This window comes from Eleutherodactylus coqui, chromosome 4 (genome assembly GCF_035609145.1).
Source record: "Eleutherodactylus coqui strain aEleCoq1 chromosome 4, aEleCoq1.hap1, whole genome shotgun sequence".
NCBI classification, from domain to species: Eukaryota; Metazoa; Chordata; class Amphibia; order Anura; family Eleutherodactylidae; genus Eleutherodactylus; species Eleutherodactylus coqui.
Window position 1 is genome coordinate 251,882,832 of NC_089840.1, and position 18,362 is coordinate 251,901,193.

Here is an 18,362-nt window from a genome sequence, read left to right on the forward strand (position 1 = left end):
ATAAAACATCATCATGTAGGATAGTGTACAGCAGGACTGAGGAGTGGAGATGTGAATAAAAAGTAATTACAGATGCAGCAAAGTGTAGCATGACTTAACATGTTATGATACATATTCATGGCACCGTTTGTTTACCTTTTTAATTACTTTAAAAAAGTTTTTGATGTGTTAAGAGAACAATAGTGTTTAATGGCTTAAGATAACTTGTTATAGAAAGTGATCACAGAGAAGTTAAACTCTGCTGAATGTCTAAAGGCCCTTTTACATGCAAAGATAATCTTTCAAACCACTGAAAGATTGAAAGATTTAGGGATCTATTTGCATAAAGTGTTAATGGCCATTAATACTTTATCATCTTCATTTGCTTGTAAAAGGACCTCTAGGAGTTGTTTGCAGAGCACAGCATGTGTTTAAACACACACCCAGCTGTGCAAACAACTTACAACACATTCCTTTGTTCTCCTCCTGGCTGCCAGCAGATTGCATTGTTCTCCTTGCATCTAGTGTAAACAGGTCATAGGGAGAACATCAGCCAGTCTTTTGAAAGATGAGTGAAATACATTCAAATGGAATGTATTTGCTCAGTCTTTCAGCGGCTGAACGATGGATTTTAGGTTTAACTAAAATCCTTCATTCAAATGAAAAGTGCACGATACCCGTGTTTACATGTAATGATTATCGCTCATTTTCGTCTGCTTTTTGAGCGATAATCATTGCGTGTAAAAGGGTCTTTACTCATCATTTGCTTTTGCAAGACTTCTGTGTGTGTCTCTCTCTCTTCCTCCCCCTCTCCTCTGCTCTCATAGACTTCACTTAGCATGATGACTCATTCTCCCCCCCCCTGAACTTTCTGTTTTGCTGTTTTCCCTACTGGTAGAACACACTTGACAGCAGGCAGTGCACAACAAGTTAGGAGGAAGAGAGACCCCTAGCAGCCAACACTTTAGAATGATTTTTTAGCACAAAACGTCATTCTATGTAAATGAATAGCAGTTTTGCTAATTATCACACTGGCTATCATATCAAGGTGAGGATTTAAATGTGAATGTGCACCTCGGCCCTCTATTTTTTTTTTGCTTGTTTCTGTGCTGATTAATTTAATTACATATTGTTATAGAGTTAAGAAATCTTAATCAGAAATTAGGAAATCCCATACAATCTGCAAAGAAGAAAAAAGCGCTCCAATGTGTAAAATGTGTTTCAAAGGGTTGGTGGTAAAAATTGTGAAAACTCACACCTGGTCGCACTGTGCTCACAGCGCCTCTCAGCAGCTGCCACCTCTGCCCGGGCGATACTAAGACTCCCATCAGTGGTACTGGCATAGATTTTCCACCAACAACCTTTTTAATCACTCTGCACATTGGAGCACTTTTTTCTCTTCTTTGCCACTTGCATTACCAGGTTTAACTTTTTTGCATTGCCCATTACTGTGGGAATCGTCCAATCCCTCTAGCAGCTCCGGGACACAGTCAGAGGCGTAACTTGAAGCTCCTGGGCCCCAGTGCAAAACCTGTAACGGGGCCCACAACTATAATGCTTTATTCATAGTACTGGGCTCCCTATATGGAGAAGAGAGGCCTTATGGGCCCCCTAAGGCTCCTGGGCCCGGGTGCAACCGCATCTCCTGCATCCTCTATAGCTACGCCACTGGGCACAGTGTTCACTGGTGGTTTAGTTTTCATCCAGCATGGTGCGACTCAATGACTTCATATCAGTACGTAAAAGTACAAGAAATTCCCTTATTTCAGAACTAACCAGAGTTAATGTGGCTCTTCTGCATATCAGTTTACTGACAGTGGAAGCATAGTAATGGCTGAGCTGTTTTTTAATCTTGGAAGACGTCTTGAAAGATGAAACATATAATAACCCTTTCCACTCCAATTTGTATTCTGGTTTTTCTAGGGGGGCTTACTCTTTCTGCCGTTATACAATGGCGCTATCTGCTGGCTAAAGCCAGTACTGCATGAGGTGACACATTGGATAGGCTCCAACAGCAGAGAGGTTGGCAATATACAGTAAGAGAGGTCCGATGGATGTCTACCAACATCGGAGTTTTACAGCCTTAAGTCATAATGTCTTCAGAGGTCAGACAGTGGATTGGAAAGGGTTAATATTGACTATTATATGAGGTCAAACCCCTATAACAATAAACACAGAGTAGCTACTTTATTAAAGCCCCCACGATTCACGCCTCCCAGTATGCGTATTATAGTCGTGACCCCGGAGTGCAACATAAAATCACTTGACAAGTTTTCCGTGGATCAGTTTCAATGTGAATCCACATTAGATGGGAAAAGCCAGCGATCTGAACGACTTCCAACAAGGCCGGGTCAATGGTGTCAGACTAGCGGGGCCAGGATTTCACTACCAACCTTGTGGGGTTTTCTCGGGCAGCGGTGTGGAGAGTATACTGAGAATGGCATAATCAGGGAAACACATCCAGCGAAAAGTGATACTGTGGACGGAAAGAATTAATTGCTGAAAGGGGTCAGAAGAGGATGTCAGGAATCATTCTGAAGAACAGGTCCAGCAGCTGAGTACTATACTGGTACTCCAGCTATATGAGCCAATAACTCGTTATTCTTTAGCATAGATGGTCTATAACAGCAGATGACTACACCCAGCGCCATTGTGTCTAAGAAAAGCGAGATGCCAGGGGGTAAAAGAGTACAAAAATTGTATCACTGAGCAGTGAAAAAACATCACCTGGTCAGATGAATCCAGATTGCTGTTGCACAATGCTGATGGGAGATCAGAATTTGGCACAAGCAGCATGAATCAATGACCCCTTTCTGTCAGCTGGTCAAAACATATCAGTACCGCCATCTAATGTGTGACCACTACAAGTAGCTTCCTGTCCGTAGGGGCCGATATTCCTGCAAAACTATTTCACCACTTAGCGAACTCTACACTACAATGAATTACTGCGATTTTGAAGGCCAAAAAGGAATCACTCATAGTATCATTAGGCTGAAAAAAGGCATATGTCCATCCAGTTCAGCCTATTAACCCCGAATGCGCTACTAGACAGGGCGTATAACAAAGTGGCCAATCAATGAAGATTATTAGCATCTTGAATCTCACGTATCAGAGTTTTCCTTCTCCCATGGCTGTGGACAGGCAGCTGCAGCCACAAGCTCCTGCTTTGGATTCAATACATAGCTGTGTTAAGTCACCCAGTTCTAGAATTTGCATTCCCTCCATGTAATCCTTTGTATGTTATTTCTAAGGACACGCGGTGCAAGAAAGCTCTTAGCTCCATAACATTACATAGAGCATGTGGAGCGGTAGTGACATCAGTACTCTGTTAGGGGTTTCGCTGTGTCAAAAAACGTACAACAGTCCTACTTTTTCTTGGTGTCCATGGATGCAAGGGTTCTAGTTAAATGTTTCCTGGCATATTGATTACAGAAGTCAGAAAACTTGGAGACCGCCTTCTATAATGTTGTTAAAGGCTATGGACACCTATGGGGCCAAATTATTTTTTTGGCACTTAAATGCATGTATCTTGCGCTGACAATCATTTCTGCAATAGGGTTTCATTAAAAATATTGCATGTTTGTCTTCTGCAGCTTCTACCTATCACTGTATATAGACACTGCAGTCTGAGTCTAGTCGGGCAACTGTCAGCGAGGCTGGACTGATGATTGGATTTCAGCACTTATCTCCTTTCTCCTTTTTATCAGCTAATCTATGACCACAAGAAAGATAAACTTTGCTGACATCATAAATTAGCTGATAAGAAGGTGCAGGAGAGCAGAGGAAAACTAAACCTTGGGTCCAGCCTCACTTACGGATCTCCCACTGAAATGTATCATTCAGTGTCTTTATACAGTGATAGGTAGAAGCTGCAGAAGGCAACCTTTTAATTAAACCACATTTCAAAAGTGATTGTCAGCCTAAAAGTGAAAAAAACTAATTTGCTGCTCCCCCAAAGGTGTCCATAGTCTTTAACCCCTTGGTAACATCGACTGTACATGCACGCTGGATGTTCACAGGGTTTGTATGGAGTAGCCGCAGAAGCTCAGTCCGCACCATATACAGCCAACACCCGCATGCAGCAGCTGCAATCCAAAGGTAACCATTGCAGCTGTTAACCATTGAAACTATTTTGACAGTATAATTTAAATGTTCAGAACCCCGCCCCCATCACCCATCCTCTCTGCTATGAGAGCGCAGGGTGCTGTTTGGGTGTCATGCCAGCCAGGGGCTTTATTGCAGGCCCCCAGGGCTGCCATGTATCATTTGCCTATTAAGACGTACCTGTGACACTGCTTAAAAGAATTCCTGAAAAAATATGCAGTAATAACATACTGACGTACAGTATTGCAGCATATTGTATAGGTATTGCAAGTTCAAGTCCCCTTGGGGACTAAAAAAAAAGTTAAAATAGGAGAAATAAAGTTTTTATATTTCTTACAAAAATAGTAAACATTAAAAGTTTAAATCTTCCATTTCCGATATTTATAAACATATTTGGTATTTTTTTTTGCCCGTAAAAGTTCGATCTCTTAAAATGACACATTATTTATCCCCTCCCCAGTAAAAACCATCAGAAAAAAAGATACACAACTCCAGAAATGTGCTTTTCCTGGTTGCTCTGCCTACAGAAAAAAAATAATAAAAAGCGATCAAGAAGTTTTATGTACTCCAAAATGGTACAAATACAAACCACAGGCTGTACCCAAAAAATGGAGTCCTCACACAACCCCATCAACTGAAAAATAAAATTTTGCTTTTTTGAAAGGGAGGATGAGAAAATGAAAATTAAAAAAAAAAGCAAAAAATGTCCACAAGGGGTTAAGTTTAGAATAGGAATTAGCTGGAAATATGTGAAATTAAATGATAAAGAATTGGAGACGATTAACACACAAATTACGGCTGCTTTCGTATCTGCGGCTTACGCCATTCACTCCTATCTGACACATGTACATTCTGTTATGTCTTCCACATCCATGAACTCAAGTGGAACTGCAGAACTATGAACTGGATGCCATACTCACGCACAGACATAAACCAACGACTGACAAGCACTCAAAACACTCGCGTGCATACCTGCACACATAACCAGATGGAATAACTATAGAATGTATGAGGTAATAGATCGTATTTTGGTCAAGATACTTAAGCCCGAAAGCCCACTTCAAGGGTCCTTGTTGTCTCGCAGGTCTCTGCTCTAATGAGACAACTTCCACATGAAACCTACATGCGGGGTGATCGTCCCGACAAGGATGGCCCTGCACTGGAACCTTGGGACCTACCTAGACCTGGATGACAGACGAAACACAGCAGAACTGAACGCATCTCATGCTGACATGCCAGGGATTTGCATACAACACCAAACACCATGCACCCTGAACAGGACTGTCCGCACCTCATGTCCGGCATCTTGCACAGACACGCAGGAATATGACACTGTTTACACTAAACAATCAGAGGAAAGCCCATCAGCCTCTCGCAGAGGAGCTGGTATATATGAACAGCAGACCGGTGGTTATTGACTGGCTGGAGAAATTCTCACCTAACCAGCTCAATCAACCCCCACCTGTGGAGCTGCGCTGCTGAAAACCCATGTAGAACAACAGATCCCAGCAGCACACCTTAACAGGTATTTTATGCTGGATCTGCGACCGAACTTCCGAACGGAGCTTTCAGCACGGATGTAAAACCGGCCTTAATGGTCACACAATAGCGCAGCATTCTTAAGATAAGACCCAGAAGTTTGAGTGATGTATGTGAGTGTGTGCTGACATAGGCCGGTGCTGTGAACAGCTTAGATTCTGGTTGATGGGTGCCATGTTCTGCAGGTTCAGGTGCAAGTTATCAAAATATTAGAAAACTACACTTCCCAGCCTTCAATCCTCATGATTACCTTCACAGCGCGGAGTTAACACATTATGTTATTAAATGTGGATTATTAGTCATTACTGATTAGTCACCGTGGAGGTCTGAGACATTCAACGTCGTCTTTATTTCTGCTCCTAAACAATCGGCTTTGTGTTATTACTATTCTAAATAATTTTCTAGCACAGATTTAATAAGCCGCCCCAGACGTTACCACAGATGTTTTTATTTGATTTCTATTCATCTCACAACATAGGAATCTGTTGGTTACATGTATGAACCATCGTGTGGCAAATCATACAGTTACAGAGTATTTGAGGCCTAAAAAAGACCCCTGTCCATCCAGTTCAGCCTATTACCCCCCAATGTTGATCCAGAAGAAGGCAAAAAACCACAAAGAAGTAGAAGCTAAGTGACTATAACATATAATATTGTATTGCTCCAGAAAGTGTCCAGGTCCCTGTTGAACTCTTTTATTGAGTTCCCCATCACCATGTCCTCAGGTGGAGAGTTCCATAGTCTCACTGCTCTTACAGTAAAGAACCCCCTTCTATGTCGGTGTAGAAACCTTCTTTCTTCTAGACTAGGGGTGTCAAACTTATTTTCCGTGAGGGCCACGTGAACCTTATAGTTGCCTTCAAAGGGCCAATTGGAATTGTATATTTTTACGGCCATAATGTGCTTATGCCCATATGAACAAGCCCTATTTGTTATCTACCATTGTGACCCCAGTAGTATTAATAACCCCCATAGTAGTTCCAGTAGTAACAGTGCCCCCATAGTGACCCGAAAAGTGATGGTGACTTCTATAATGGTCCCAGTAGTAATAGTGGCCCAAGTAGTAACAGTGGCCCCCATATTGGCTCCAGGGATGCTGCCCTACCAGAGGCCAATAGCAACCCCCTTGGTGCAGAGGTCAGTGATCACATACTCTGCACTGTGCTGCCAGACTGGAGAAAACCAGGATACATCAGGGTCGGAGCGGAAGCCGCTGCTCCAATCCCTGGGTAGTGGCTGGCACTTGTAATTGTAGGTGCAGCTCTCTTTCAAATTGAAAAAAGTTTAGTGAGAGCCAGCCTGCAATTACAAGCGCCGACCACTACACAGGTGTTGGAGCAGTGACTTCTGCTCCAACCCCGGTGTATCCCCATAAAATAAGCTGTTGGCTGCGGGCCTTCTGTTTGACATCTGTGCTTTAAACGTAATATAGTCCTGGGTATACCGTTAATTTTGGACTATAAGACGCACCCCAGGTTAAGACAACACAAAACAGGAAAACATATCTCATACCAATTTAAACATCTTTGGGGGTTTAACAATGCGGAGGGGCTACCGTCATTGTAGTAAAGAAAATGGGGTTAACAGTGAATAGTCAGCTCCTATTAACCCTTTCCAATCCACTGTCTGACGTCTGAAGACATTCTGATTGAAGGCTGTATAGCTCCGATGTCGGAAGACGTCCGGCAGGGTATTCTTACTGTATATTACTGGCCACTCTGTTGTCGGGGGCCTCCCCAGCATGTCCCATACCGTAGTACTGGCTCTAGCCAGCAGGTGGCGCCATTGTATAATGGCAGAAAGAGAAAGGGCCCTAGGAAACCGTGAATCCAAAATTGGATTGCAAAGGATTAAACCTAGTGTGTCCATTCAAACAATGACGTAAGCACACAAGTTACCATTATACACGTATACAGCACTGCAGCACAAATATTGTACACAACACATACAGCTGTGCAACATACACACATAGCTCTACAACATACACAACATACACATTTACATACACACATAGCTCTGCTACATGCACACACATACATACAGCTGCCATGCTAAACACTGGTTTTATTCACACTAAATCCCCACATACAAGTGTAGTATGTGGGAATTTAGTATGTGGTTATGACATCATATATGGTCTTGCTGCTACTGCAAGACCTTGGATATTTTTTTGCATGTCCCTGTGTGTACAGAGGAGGAACTGCACCCCTGGGATGATGTGCATGATAGTAATCTACAGCCCTGACCTTCAGCATTATCTCCTGGAGAGGACTACTTGTAGTTCGCCCATTCCATGTATTACTTTAGTTGACCACCTTTGTACGCACTCATGCTCTGATACGTCCTTCTTGAGTACCGGTGCCCAAAACTGTCCACAATATTCCATGTGTGGTCTGACCAGTGACTTGTAAAGAGGAAGAACATTGATCTTGTCATGTGCCGCTAGACCTCTTTTGATGCCTCCCATCATCCTACTTGGGTGAATACCCACTAGTGTTTGTGAATTTGCTGCGGTTTCTTTTTCCAGGTGTCTATGGGGCTTTCTAATGAAGCGGAATCTGGCTGTGGCCCCTGCTGACGACCCTGCGTACCTTCTTTTCATGTACTGCGGATGACCGCAGACGCTCGCCATTGGAAATGGACATTACAGATTTTTTTCTTTAAATATTTGTTCTTCCCACGCCATTGTTAGGCGATGACACGGGTACCCGCAGCCTGTCTACAGCAAAATAGAGCATGCTGTTATATTTGGTCCACGCGCGGAAATCACAATTCCTTTACAAAAGTCTGAAGGAAAAAGCGTTTTTTACGTACCTTTCAATGCGTGCCATTTGCTCTGGATCCTCCGTGCGGACGTCGATCGCGGATTCCGCTATTCAAATCCGCCCGTATGAGACTGGGTGCTTAATAGCTCCTCCCAGTAATTTGTCCGCGATGTTCCAAACTTGAGCATTAAGAAGACAACATTCTAATTGACGATCCTTGTCTTTGTGGCAGATTGTCGGTCCCCCTAATAATTGAATCCCCCACTATAAAGACCTGTCTAGCCTGTCCGGCACTGCTATTCCCCTTCCTACTGGAGCAGACATTCCTCATGTAATGTTGCAGCAGTGCTAATCCTGTAATGGCATCCCCTCATCTGCCAACTTTGCAAACTTGTTGGGTGTGCCAGTTCAGGATTAGCCTTCCTAGTCACCCAGCTAGCTGTCTGATCATCCTGCACTCCCATGCTACCATCCACCCCCTCATCTACCCCAGCGAGTGCCTGCTCAGAGAGCAGCAAAGTCCTTTCCATGGTGCCAATGGATTTCAGTGTTGTAAGCTGCTTATTTAGATCCAGGATCTGGGTTTCCAAATGCGCAACATGCTCACATCTTGTATAGCAGTATGAACCCTCGAACATGGCACAAGATGTAAACTGGATGGCATTGTCAATCATAGCGCATATTCTACATGGGGATTATACAAATAGATAAGGAGTAAATAAATAGAAGTGACTTTTCTAAAGTCTCTGAATCTAAAGTTGTAATCTCAAGTCACACACTTAAGAAACAGCGCACTTTAGAATACAGCACACACACTTGCTTTATATAGCTCTTAGCTGTAATACACTTGCTTCTCCACTGTTTGGACGGGACACAGGAAGTTCCCTCAGATCATTCCTGAACCATTTTTGCAGTGTGGTTAGGTGCATTATCCTGTTGAAAGAGGGCACTAAAATTAGGGAATGTCACTACTATGAAGGGGATACATGTGTGTACAATATTAGATACGTGGTACGTGTCATATCCACATGATGCCAGGACCCAAGTATGCAGCAAAACATTGCCCAGAACATCACACTGCCACCCCCAACTTGTCTTCTGCCCAAAGTGCATTGTGATGCCATCTCATTTCCAGGTAAGTGACACACACGCACCCGGACATCCACATGATGTAAAACAAAACATGATTGATCAGACAGGGTCACCTTCTTCTATTGCTCCATGGTTCAATTCGGCTTATTATAGGCACTTTTGGCAGCAGACAGGAGTCTATGACCAATAAGTGGCCGATACATAGCGAGCTGCGATGCAATTTATTGTTCTTCTGTGGGATTGGACCAGATGGACTAACCTTCACTCCTTTGGTACATCAGTGAGTCTTACACACCCATGACCCTATCACTAATTCACTGGTTGTCCTTCCTTGAACCACTTTTGGTAGATACTAACCACTGCACACTGGGAACACTAGGCAAGACCGGCCAGTTTGGAGACATTCTGACCCAGTCATCTACAGATCACAATTCGGCCCTTGTCATAGTTGTTTAGATCCTTACACTTGTCCGTTTTTCTTGCTTCCAACACATCAACTTCAAGTACTGACTGTTCACTTGCAGATTAATATATATCCCAACTCCAACAAGCGTGATTATCACAGATAACACTGGGGAACTGAAAAACATTTTTTCATGGTGCCTGGAATTTTATACCTTATTCTGGGTATTTTTGTGCCGCTGATTCTGAAAATATTGTCCATTTTTTTCTAGGAGCTCTAGATTTTTTAGATATTTCTGATGTAGAGATGAGCGAGCGTACTCGGATAAGCACTACTCGCTCGAGTAATGTGCTTTACCGGAGTATCGCTGTGCTCGGGTCTGAAGATTCGGGTGCCGGCACGGAGCGGGGAGCTGCAGGGGAGAGCGGGGAGGAACGGAGGTAAGATCTTTCTCTCCTTCTCTCCCGCCCGCTCTCCCCTGCTCCCCGCTGCGACTCACCTGTCAGCTGCAGCGGCACCCGAATCTTTAGCCCTGAGCACAGCGATACTCGGATAAAGCCAATTACTCGAGCGAGTAGTGCTTATCCGAGTACGCTCGCTCATCTCTATTCTGATGTCATTATCTATTTTTGTTATATATTTTTTATTTTCCCGCCTGCATTTGCTTATTATTAGTATATATGATAAATATTTCTACCACTGCACATCAAAGTTGGTTTGATGAAACAATGTGTAAAGACATTGAAGAGAAATGGAGAATGGTGTTTTGGCTACAAATGTAAAAGATTTCCTGCGATGGACATCGAAAAGCTAAAAGCAGGTAAATTCGATGAACCACAAATCCGGGAACTCATGAAAGACCATAGTTTCCAAGATTCGGCGGACAACTTTTAAGTGCGTGCGCGGTTGTTGTTTTGTAGGGTTGTAAAGAATTTCCTTGGAAACTATAAGGTCGCTAACTATGGTGAACTTGTGGAGAATATGCGAACTTCTGGTTCTCAACAGTTGGCTGTAACATGAACTTCAATTCGCAGGACCTGCAGTCATTGTGATGAACAGGGTGATTGATTTCACCAGGAAATAAGGACGGTAGAAGAACAGGATTGTGGATGATGGGATACGCATATGATGGCGGACAACTGGTGACCGTGGAAGAACAAGACTACAGACGATGGGATATACATATGATGGTGGACTACTGGTGACCGTGGAAGAACAAGACTACAGACGATGGGATATACATATGATAGTGGACTACTGGTGACCGAGGAAGAACAAGACTACAGACGATGGGATATACATATGATGGCGGACAACTGGTGACCGTGGAAGAACAAGACTACAGACGATGAGATATACATATGATGGCGGACTACTGGTGACCGTGGAAGAAAAGGACTGCAGATGACTAGATGCACACATGATGGCAGACTACTGGTGACCATGGAAGAACAGGACTGTGGATGATGAGGCACGCATATGACGGTGAACTACTGGTGACCGTGGAAGAACAAAACTGCGGATGATGGGATACGAATATGATGGCGGACAACTAGTGACCATGGAAGAACAAGTCTACAGACGATGGGATGTACATATGATGGCGGACTACTGGTGACCGTGGAAGAAAAGGACTGCAGATGACTAGATGCACACATGATGGCAGACTACTGGTGACCGTGGAAGAACAGGACTGTGGATGATGAGGCACGCATATGACGGTGAACTACTGGTGACCGTGGAAGAACAGGACTGCGGACGATGGGATACGTATATGATGGTGGACTACTGGTGACCGTGGAAGAACAGTACTGTTGATGATGAGGTACGCATATGATGGCAGACTACTGGTGACCATGGAAGAACAGGACTGCAGGCGATGGGATACGCATATGATGGCGGACTACTCAAGAGCGAATGTCCAGAACATCTCATCGCAGGAAATTACAGAAATGTAGTTTCATCGACATCTCAATGGAGAAACGTTTTTGTTTTATTCGTGTTCTAGTCTTCTTGGGATTTATCGTATCTTCAGCTTTTGATTGGCAGTCATTACATGTATAATACAATGTGTACAAGTATACCTTTATATGGCCATATGTCATATCTCGATAAGCAGACCTGATGGAGAAACACTAATGTCACTTTCGGAGTCTATGACCCAAAAATACCCCCAAAAAGTTCTAACATCTCAGTCACCAAAAATTGATTTCCCTGATATAAACAATGTTCTTGTCTTGACCATCCGTGGTTGTAATGTTATAAGGGGTCGATGTGTGGAAAAGGGTGACATTGTGTCCAAAATAATCTCATATAACCCCTGTTAGGTTACAAATGGTGGTGGATTTGATGTGCAATCTACAGACCTGTGGGGCTCTTTGCTCCTTCCGCCTCTATTTTGTTGGCTTTGCCGCTCACTTAGGCTCAGGCCGCTCTTTGATATTTGTCTTCCTTTCAAGCCTCTTGTTTTATCCTCCGCACATTTGCATTTGCTTATTTATTTATATCTGCCACTTGCGCTTGCAGGATGCTCTGAGCGAGCAGTAATCAGACTTGTGTCGTGAGCTCAGAGGACATGCTTAGATGTGCTAATACCCGTCATACTGGATCCTACATGCTGCTGTTTTTACATTTCATGCCCCCTTACTGATGACTAGGACCGCGTGCCTGCATCTGGTTACGCCAAAAAACAAAACGCTTCCAGCATAACATAGCAAGTGTCATCCCCATGTAGTTTTAGGGAGGAACAAAACGACATGATTAATCAGCCGCACAGCCTGGATGACAAGGCAACCTTGAGACGCCCAGAACAGATGTTTCTTCTTGCTCCTGATAATCTTGTGAATTACAGAGATTTTGCAGCACTGATTCAAGAGTTTTTTTTAAAGAGCACGTCCTCTGGCAGAGGTTGTAAGAGAGGGGAGATATATGGTGGCAGTGACAACCTTAGGTTAGATGGCAGCCTGTGCACAATGATTTTCGGCGCCATCGTAAGAAAAAAAATTATTTACGAGGGTGAGTCAAAAATTATCCGCACTCTGGCTGTAGGATTTATTTTAAGCGGCAAATACATTACTTTTTGACATAATCTCCCTATGCACTTTGTCCATCTGTCAACAAGCTTTCGTTCTGTCCCCTAAAATATTTTATTCTAAGCTGCGAGTCACGAATGCTCCACTGTCTTCACCTCTTCATCAGATGTGAATCTTCGCCCTCTTAGGGCTTCTTTCAGGGGACCAAACAGGTTTGATAGAGCCAGATCAGGACTTATAGGGGAGGGTGCTTGAACACCACAAAATTAAGTTTTTGGATAGTGTCAACAATACGGGCAGTGCGTTTTTTTATGAATTTTAGGCTTCAGCTCTTCAGTGAGCCTTCACTGTACCGAGCACTGTTGATTGTTGAACCTTTTTCCTGATAATGTCACAATCATGGCCCTTGTATGGTAGGGGTCAGAGAGAAGACCAACAAAAAATATGGTTGGTTGCTGGTACAGCTTGTATTTGCACTATGTGTGTATAGTGTATTGTTATTGTTGAAATAAATCTGTTGGACAAAGATGTGTGGAAGGACTTCCCTACTTCTTCCTACTCCTTGGCAAGCCTGGACCTAAGGGGGAGTTGGCCTTTACCCAAACCCCCTAAGTGAAGTAATCGATACCTCTTCACCTCTATCCTGCTCAGTATACTTTCTTCCTATGTAGTAGCAGTGCAAGGATATATTTTTTGTTGGTCTTTTCTTCTCTTTGACCCTTACCATACTACATTATACTGAGGACCTTGGACCCCGGACAGCTTTTCCGTGCTGCTCTCCCAAAGTCTACCATCTAGTGGCATTACCCACAAGGAATATATACTGCCATCCTGGGACCTCAGGGGTGGAGTCCTGTCCAGCCATACAGGCTCCATACCAGGTGACTCCCAACTGCACATTTATGGCATTATTATATCATATAGAATCACTATATATGTGATATCTATATGTAGTAAGAGTGTTTTTATTGAGTAAGAGTAACATGTAAAACTCTACATAAATTTGCTATCAGTGAAATCGCATCGACCCGCAGAATGAAGATAACATGTCATGTATACTGTACAATGAACGCCGTAAAGAAAAAAAACTAATCTGTTTTTGTAAACCTGACCCCTTCTGATACAAACAGGTATCCCCATCCCAGCCAAGGTTGATTGAGTTGGGATTGCCTCTTTAAAATATATACATATTCAACATATATAGACTACCATTGGTAAGCAATGCCGCATCAATCTACTGCCATGGTCTCCAGCCTGTGGCTCTCCAGCTGTTGCAAAACTAAAACTCCTAGCGTGATTCGACATGCAAGTTGGAAATTTGAATTTTGCAAGAGTTGAAACTACTGATGCCTCATGTCTCCTCGAATATCTATCCCTTTACTAGTTTTTTGCTTCCTTACATGCGTATTAAATGATATTTTCTTTCTGTTCTAGAGCAAGAAACATGCCAACAAGGTCCGCCTTTATTACATGTTACACCCCGAGGATGGAGGACCGCCGTCTAAAAAACTTCGTCCGGATGACCCAGTAAGTGCATGGTAGTCACTAAGACTTCTACATTTGGTATAAGGGTATGAATACTTCATCACTGTGTCATGCTGCTGCTTGGAGAATGATAGATGGAAATGTAACTCTCCCAGGAGCACATGTAAATCCTTTCCCTTCTAAGACAATTAAATAAGAGCTCGTTCTAAATCAGATTTCTAATTTATGCACAGATGTAATTTAATTTTGGGCATTAAGAACATGTGACATTGGCGGGATGAGTCACAACTCAGGATCGCCATCTTTTCCATTCAAGATAGTGGTGACACTCTCAGAATGCCCCTTTACACCTGGAATGTCTTTGAAATATGGCACATTCCATGACTGCAATTATTTACAGCACTTCATATGGTACATCAAAATAAATCCTTGCTATCTGGCCACTAACTATACATTAACTTTGGCCCTCCCTATTTGGCCTAATGCCTCATTACTTTAGCATTCACATAAACACAGCTCCCTTACCCACTCTTGGGATGAAGTCTAGAGAGCTTCTCCTCTCACCATCTGGGCTCACACATGTCTTACCCAGGAGCCCCAAGTTGTCTGCTGAGGGTATCACTTCCCTTTTACCAAACCTCATCACGTTCAACAGCTTTTTTAACGTGCCCTATCATTGCAATAGGTTATGTGGTGCGTTAAAAAGCGCCACAACACACTAAAATAGAACAGACAGCATTCGATTTAGCAATGCCGCACTAAAACACTCATCTGAGAAGCCCCACTGAAATCAATGGAGACTCAGTACAGCGTTTTTAGCGGGCGTTTGAAAGGCTCGCTAAAAGCTGTAGAAAACCGCCTGTGTGAAAATGGACTTACAGTACTAAATTTATAAAGTTTTTTTATTGGGTTGTGTGTGCACTCGTTTTTTGCTAGGCAGGCTATAAATTATTAGTATTAACAGTTTGAGGTACATTTATCATTTTAAACACTTTTTATCCAATTTTTTTAGGGCAACTGGAGTAACTACAAAAAACCCCACAATTCTGGCATTCTGTATTTTTGTTATGGTGTTCACTATGTGGCATAAATAGTGCAATATTTTAATAGCTCAGACTCTTATGAACACAGTGATACTAAATATATGCTTTTTCCCTTTCTTTATATTTTTATGGAAAAAAGGAAAATATTTTTCAAACTTCTATTTTTTATTTATTTTTTACTGTTTTAAAATGGCGTTAATCCTATTTTCTATATTTTTAGTCACCATAAGGGACTTACTCTTTCTATCATTTATACTGTATACTGAAATACCACTTGCGGTATTGCAGTATATATTAATATTCAATGTTGCCTATGTCATTCCTGCAGGAAGATAAACAAAGACAGGGATGGTCCGAGTGTCAGCATTGCATTGTGTGTGTGTGTGTGTGTGGGAGGGGGTGTTAAAAAGTGAGCAGTGTTTTACTTTACTTTTGCAGCGCCCCATAGGGTGACCCGGGACACATGGCATATGCTGAGGAGCTGGGAGGGCAAGATGCTGGCTTGTAACGTCGACACTTACCATGCTCCCTCCTGGAGGGATACACGCAACCAAGGCCAGGGCAGCACTGGGCCTCTTCCGGACACCCCTAGGATAGGGATGCCCAATAGGTGGTGGAACTAGGATTGTGGTTGTCATGGGTGATGCCACCATTCCCGCACCCACCGGCAGGAACATCGGTTTGGAAATAAATGAGCTGCAGACAGGAATAGATTACCTCAGGTCCCTGGGAATGGTCAGGGCTTGGAATAACTTTACTGGGTAACAACTCCACAGATACAAGGCAAAAATAGACAGTATTCCAAGTGCAGGTAGAGTTATGCCTATATACAGACAGACTTGAAGATGAGTACCTCCACACAGCGATCCCAGACTTCAGGACCCCTGTGTGTGTGACAATTGTAGACGCTTACCTCCACCCAGCAGTCCTAGACTTCAGGACGCTTGGGCGAGAACAATTGAGAAAGGAAAGAGTACCTCTGCACTGGGGCTTGAGAAAGCCTTACTCACCAGTTGCTTACTCTCTCTCTTGGGGGTGCTCACTCCATCATCATAACAGAAACAAGCACTCCGGGAAAATTCTCCTCCTCTTCCATCTTCAACACATGAAGGCTGAAGGTGCTCCCATGTGCCTCTGTGCTTTACTTTCTCAGCTCCAGAAGATGGACTCACAATGAAAGCCCTCTTCCGCTCTCAATCACTCACATTTATAGCCTCTCTCATACCACGTGACATCACATAAATTGATACATTTCCAGACAGTCAGCTCACACTTTGCAGACATTAGCCTCTCATTTGCTGCAGCTGTGCAATACACATAACAGAATGACAAGACAGTTTTGCACAGAGCATCTACATAAGACATACATGTATGACATTATGGAGGGAGCCAGGATCGCATGTACTGGGCCTCTACAGTTTTATAACTTTTTCTTTGCATTTAGGATCATTTCTTCAACTCTTTGACAACCTCTTATGCTTTGCCGTTTCTATCTGAAATTGTTTTAGTGCTTAGAGTAATCTTTAACTACTGAGCATCTCTCTTAGCTAGCTGGAGCGCTCGAGGCGTCCTATCCCCTCTCTCTGTTGTCCTGTTAATAATGCACTAAGGATACATCTTATAACAACATCTAGAGAGTCTCCCTCAGGGAGGGACGGACAGACTTTCAAACAGTTGACTCAATGTTAGATTCTACAAACAAGAGCATTCGCAGCGCCTTCAACCAACGCTCATCAGCCCTCTCCCAAGAGTTTCCCTCTCAGTACATTGCCAATCTCCTACTAGAACAAAACTTAAAATAATACCAGGGATTTAGCAATACCCAGAAAACAAAAACACCTATGAGATATGTTAAACTTGACTTTTTTGGCCTTGATATGTTTGAAAGAGAAAAATCTGAATATCCAGGGGTTCACAATTAGGCTACGTTCACATTTGTATTGGGGATGATAGAGCAGGGAAACAGAATCCCCCAGAAGAATGGTGCCTTTTCTTTATGACGGAACCAAACAGACCCCATTGACTATAACAGGGTCTACTTGGCTCCTGTCAAACTGTCCAGTATGTTTCCCAAAAAGTTTCATGCCAGATATGTCCCGGAGGCTTCTGGTGCAAATGTCAACGGAGTCCTATAAGTTTATGTTGAAATGATGTCTGCCTCGAGTACATCCTTTCTGTATGCCATATTAGTGCACTGTTGGTGTAGCCCATATAATTGCTGGGGCTTCCCAGTGTAGTAGTCCCCCTATTAGCCAACAATTGCTTCCAGTTTTAGAGGAGCATGGGCAACTATTGAAAACTATGGAGAACCACTGATTTTTGATTTACTGAAGAGCGAAGGGATCCCAATCACATCCGACTTACATTCCCTATTATGCCATGGAGTACTACAGATATATGTCTCCATGAGATATGGAAATTACTGGAAGTGATTAATCAAGAGTGTCATAAGATGCATCATTACTCACCTCATCTGTTTCTTAAGGTGAAAACCATCTGCACTCCCGCAATGGTCTCTGTCTTCTTGTCTACTGCCAGGGCCCTGCTGGTTGACGTCCTCCCCGGACGGCAGTCAAAGATGACATCAGGCTCTAGCTATCTATTAAAATGGAACTCCAGCTGCTGTAACTTGTATGCAGTAAAGGGTACATTCTGGTCTGCCTAATTGTTCTTGTAATATTGACTCTTCTGACTCTTGAGCCTGACCTTGATCTTAGCCTTGTTCCAGGGTTATGTTCTTGACCATTGGATTTGTCGCCTGCTTTCTGTGGTTCTATTCCTGACTCCTGGTCAGTGCCGCCCTTGGGTTAGAACTGTGCAGAACTTTACCCCTCTCCTCCGGACATAAGGAAAAAAAAAATATATATATATATATATATATTGCAAGGATGAATGGTCTGCCTGTATTCTGCTTGTACAG

At 43.1% G+C, this 18,362-nt stretch overlaps 1 protein-coding gene across 1 annotated transcript in view; it reads left to right on the forward strand.

Annotated features, from left to right (window-relative positions):
- The window catches only part of ZMAT4 (zinc finger matrin-type 4), a 400,283-nt gene that overhangs the window by 65,857 nt on the left and 316,064 nt on the right, over window positions 1–18,362 (forward strand). Inside the window, exon 3 of the mRNA XM_066601689.1 lies at window positions 14,349–14,441. Coding sequence (XP_066457786.1) covers window positions 14,349–14,441 — 93 coding nt within the window. The remainder of the gene's footprint in view (window positions 1–14,348; window positions 14,442–18,362) is intronic.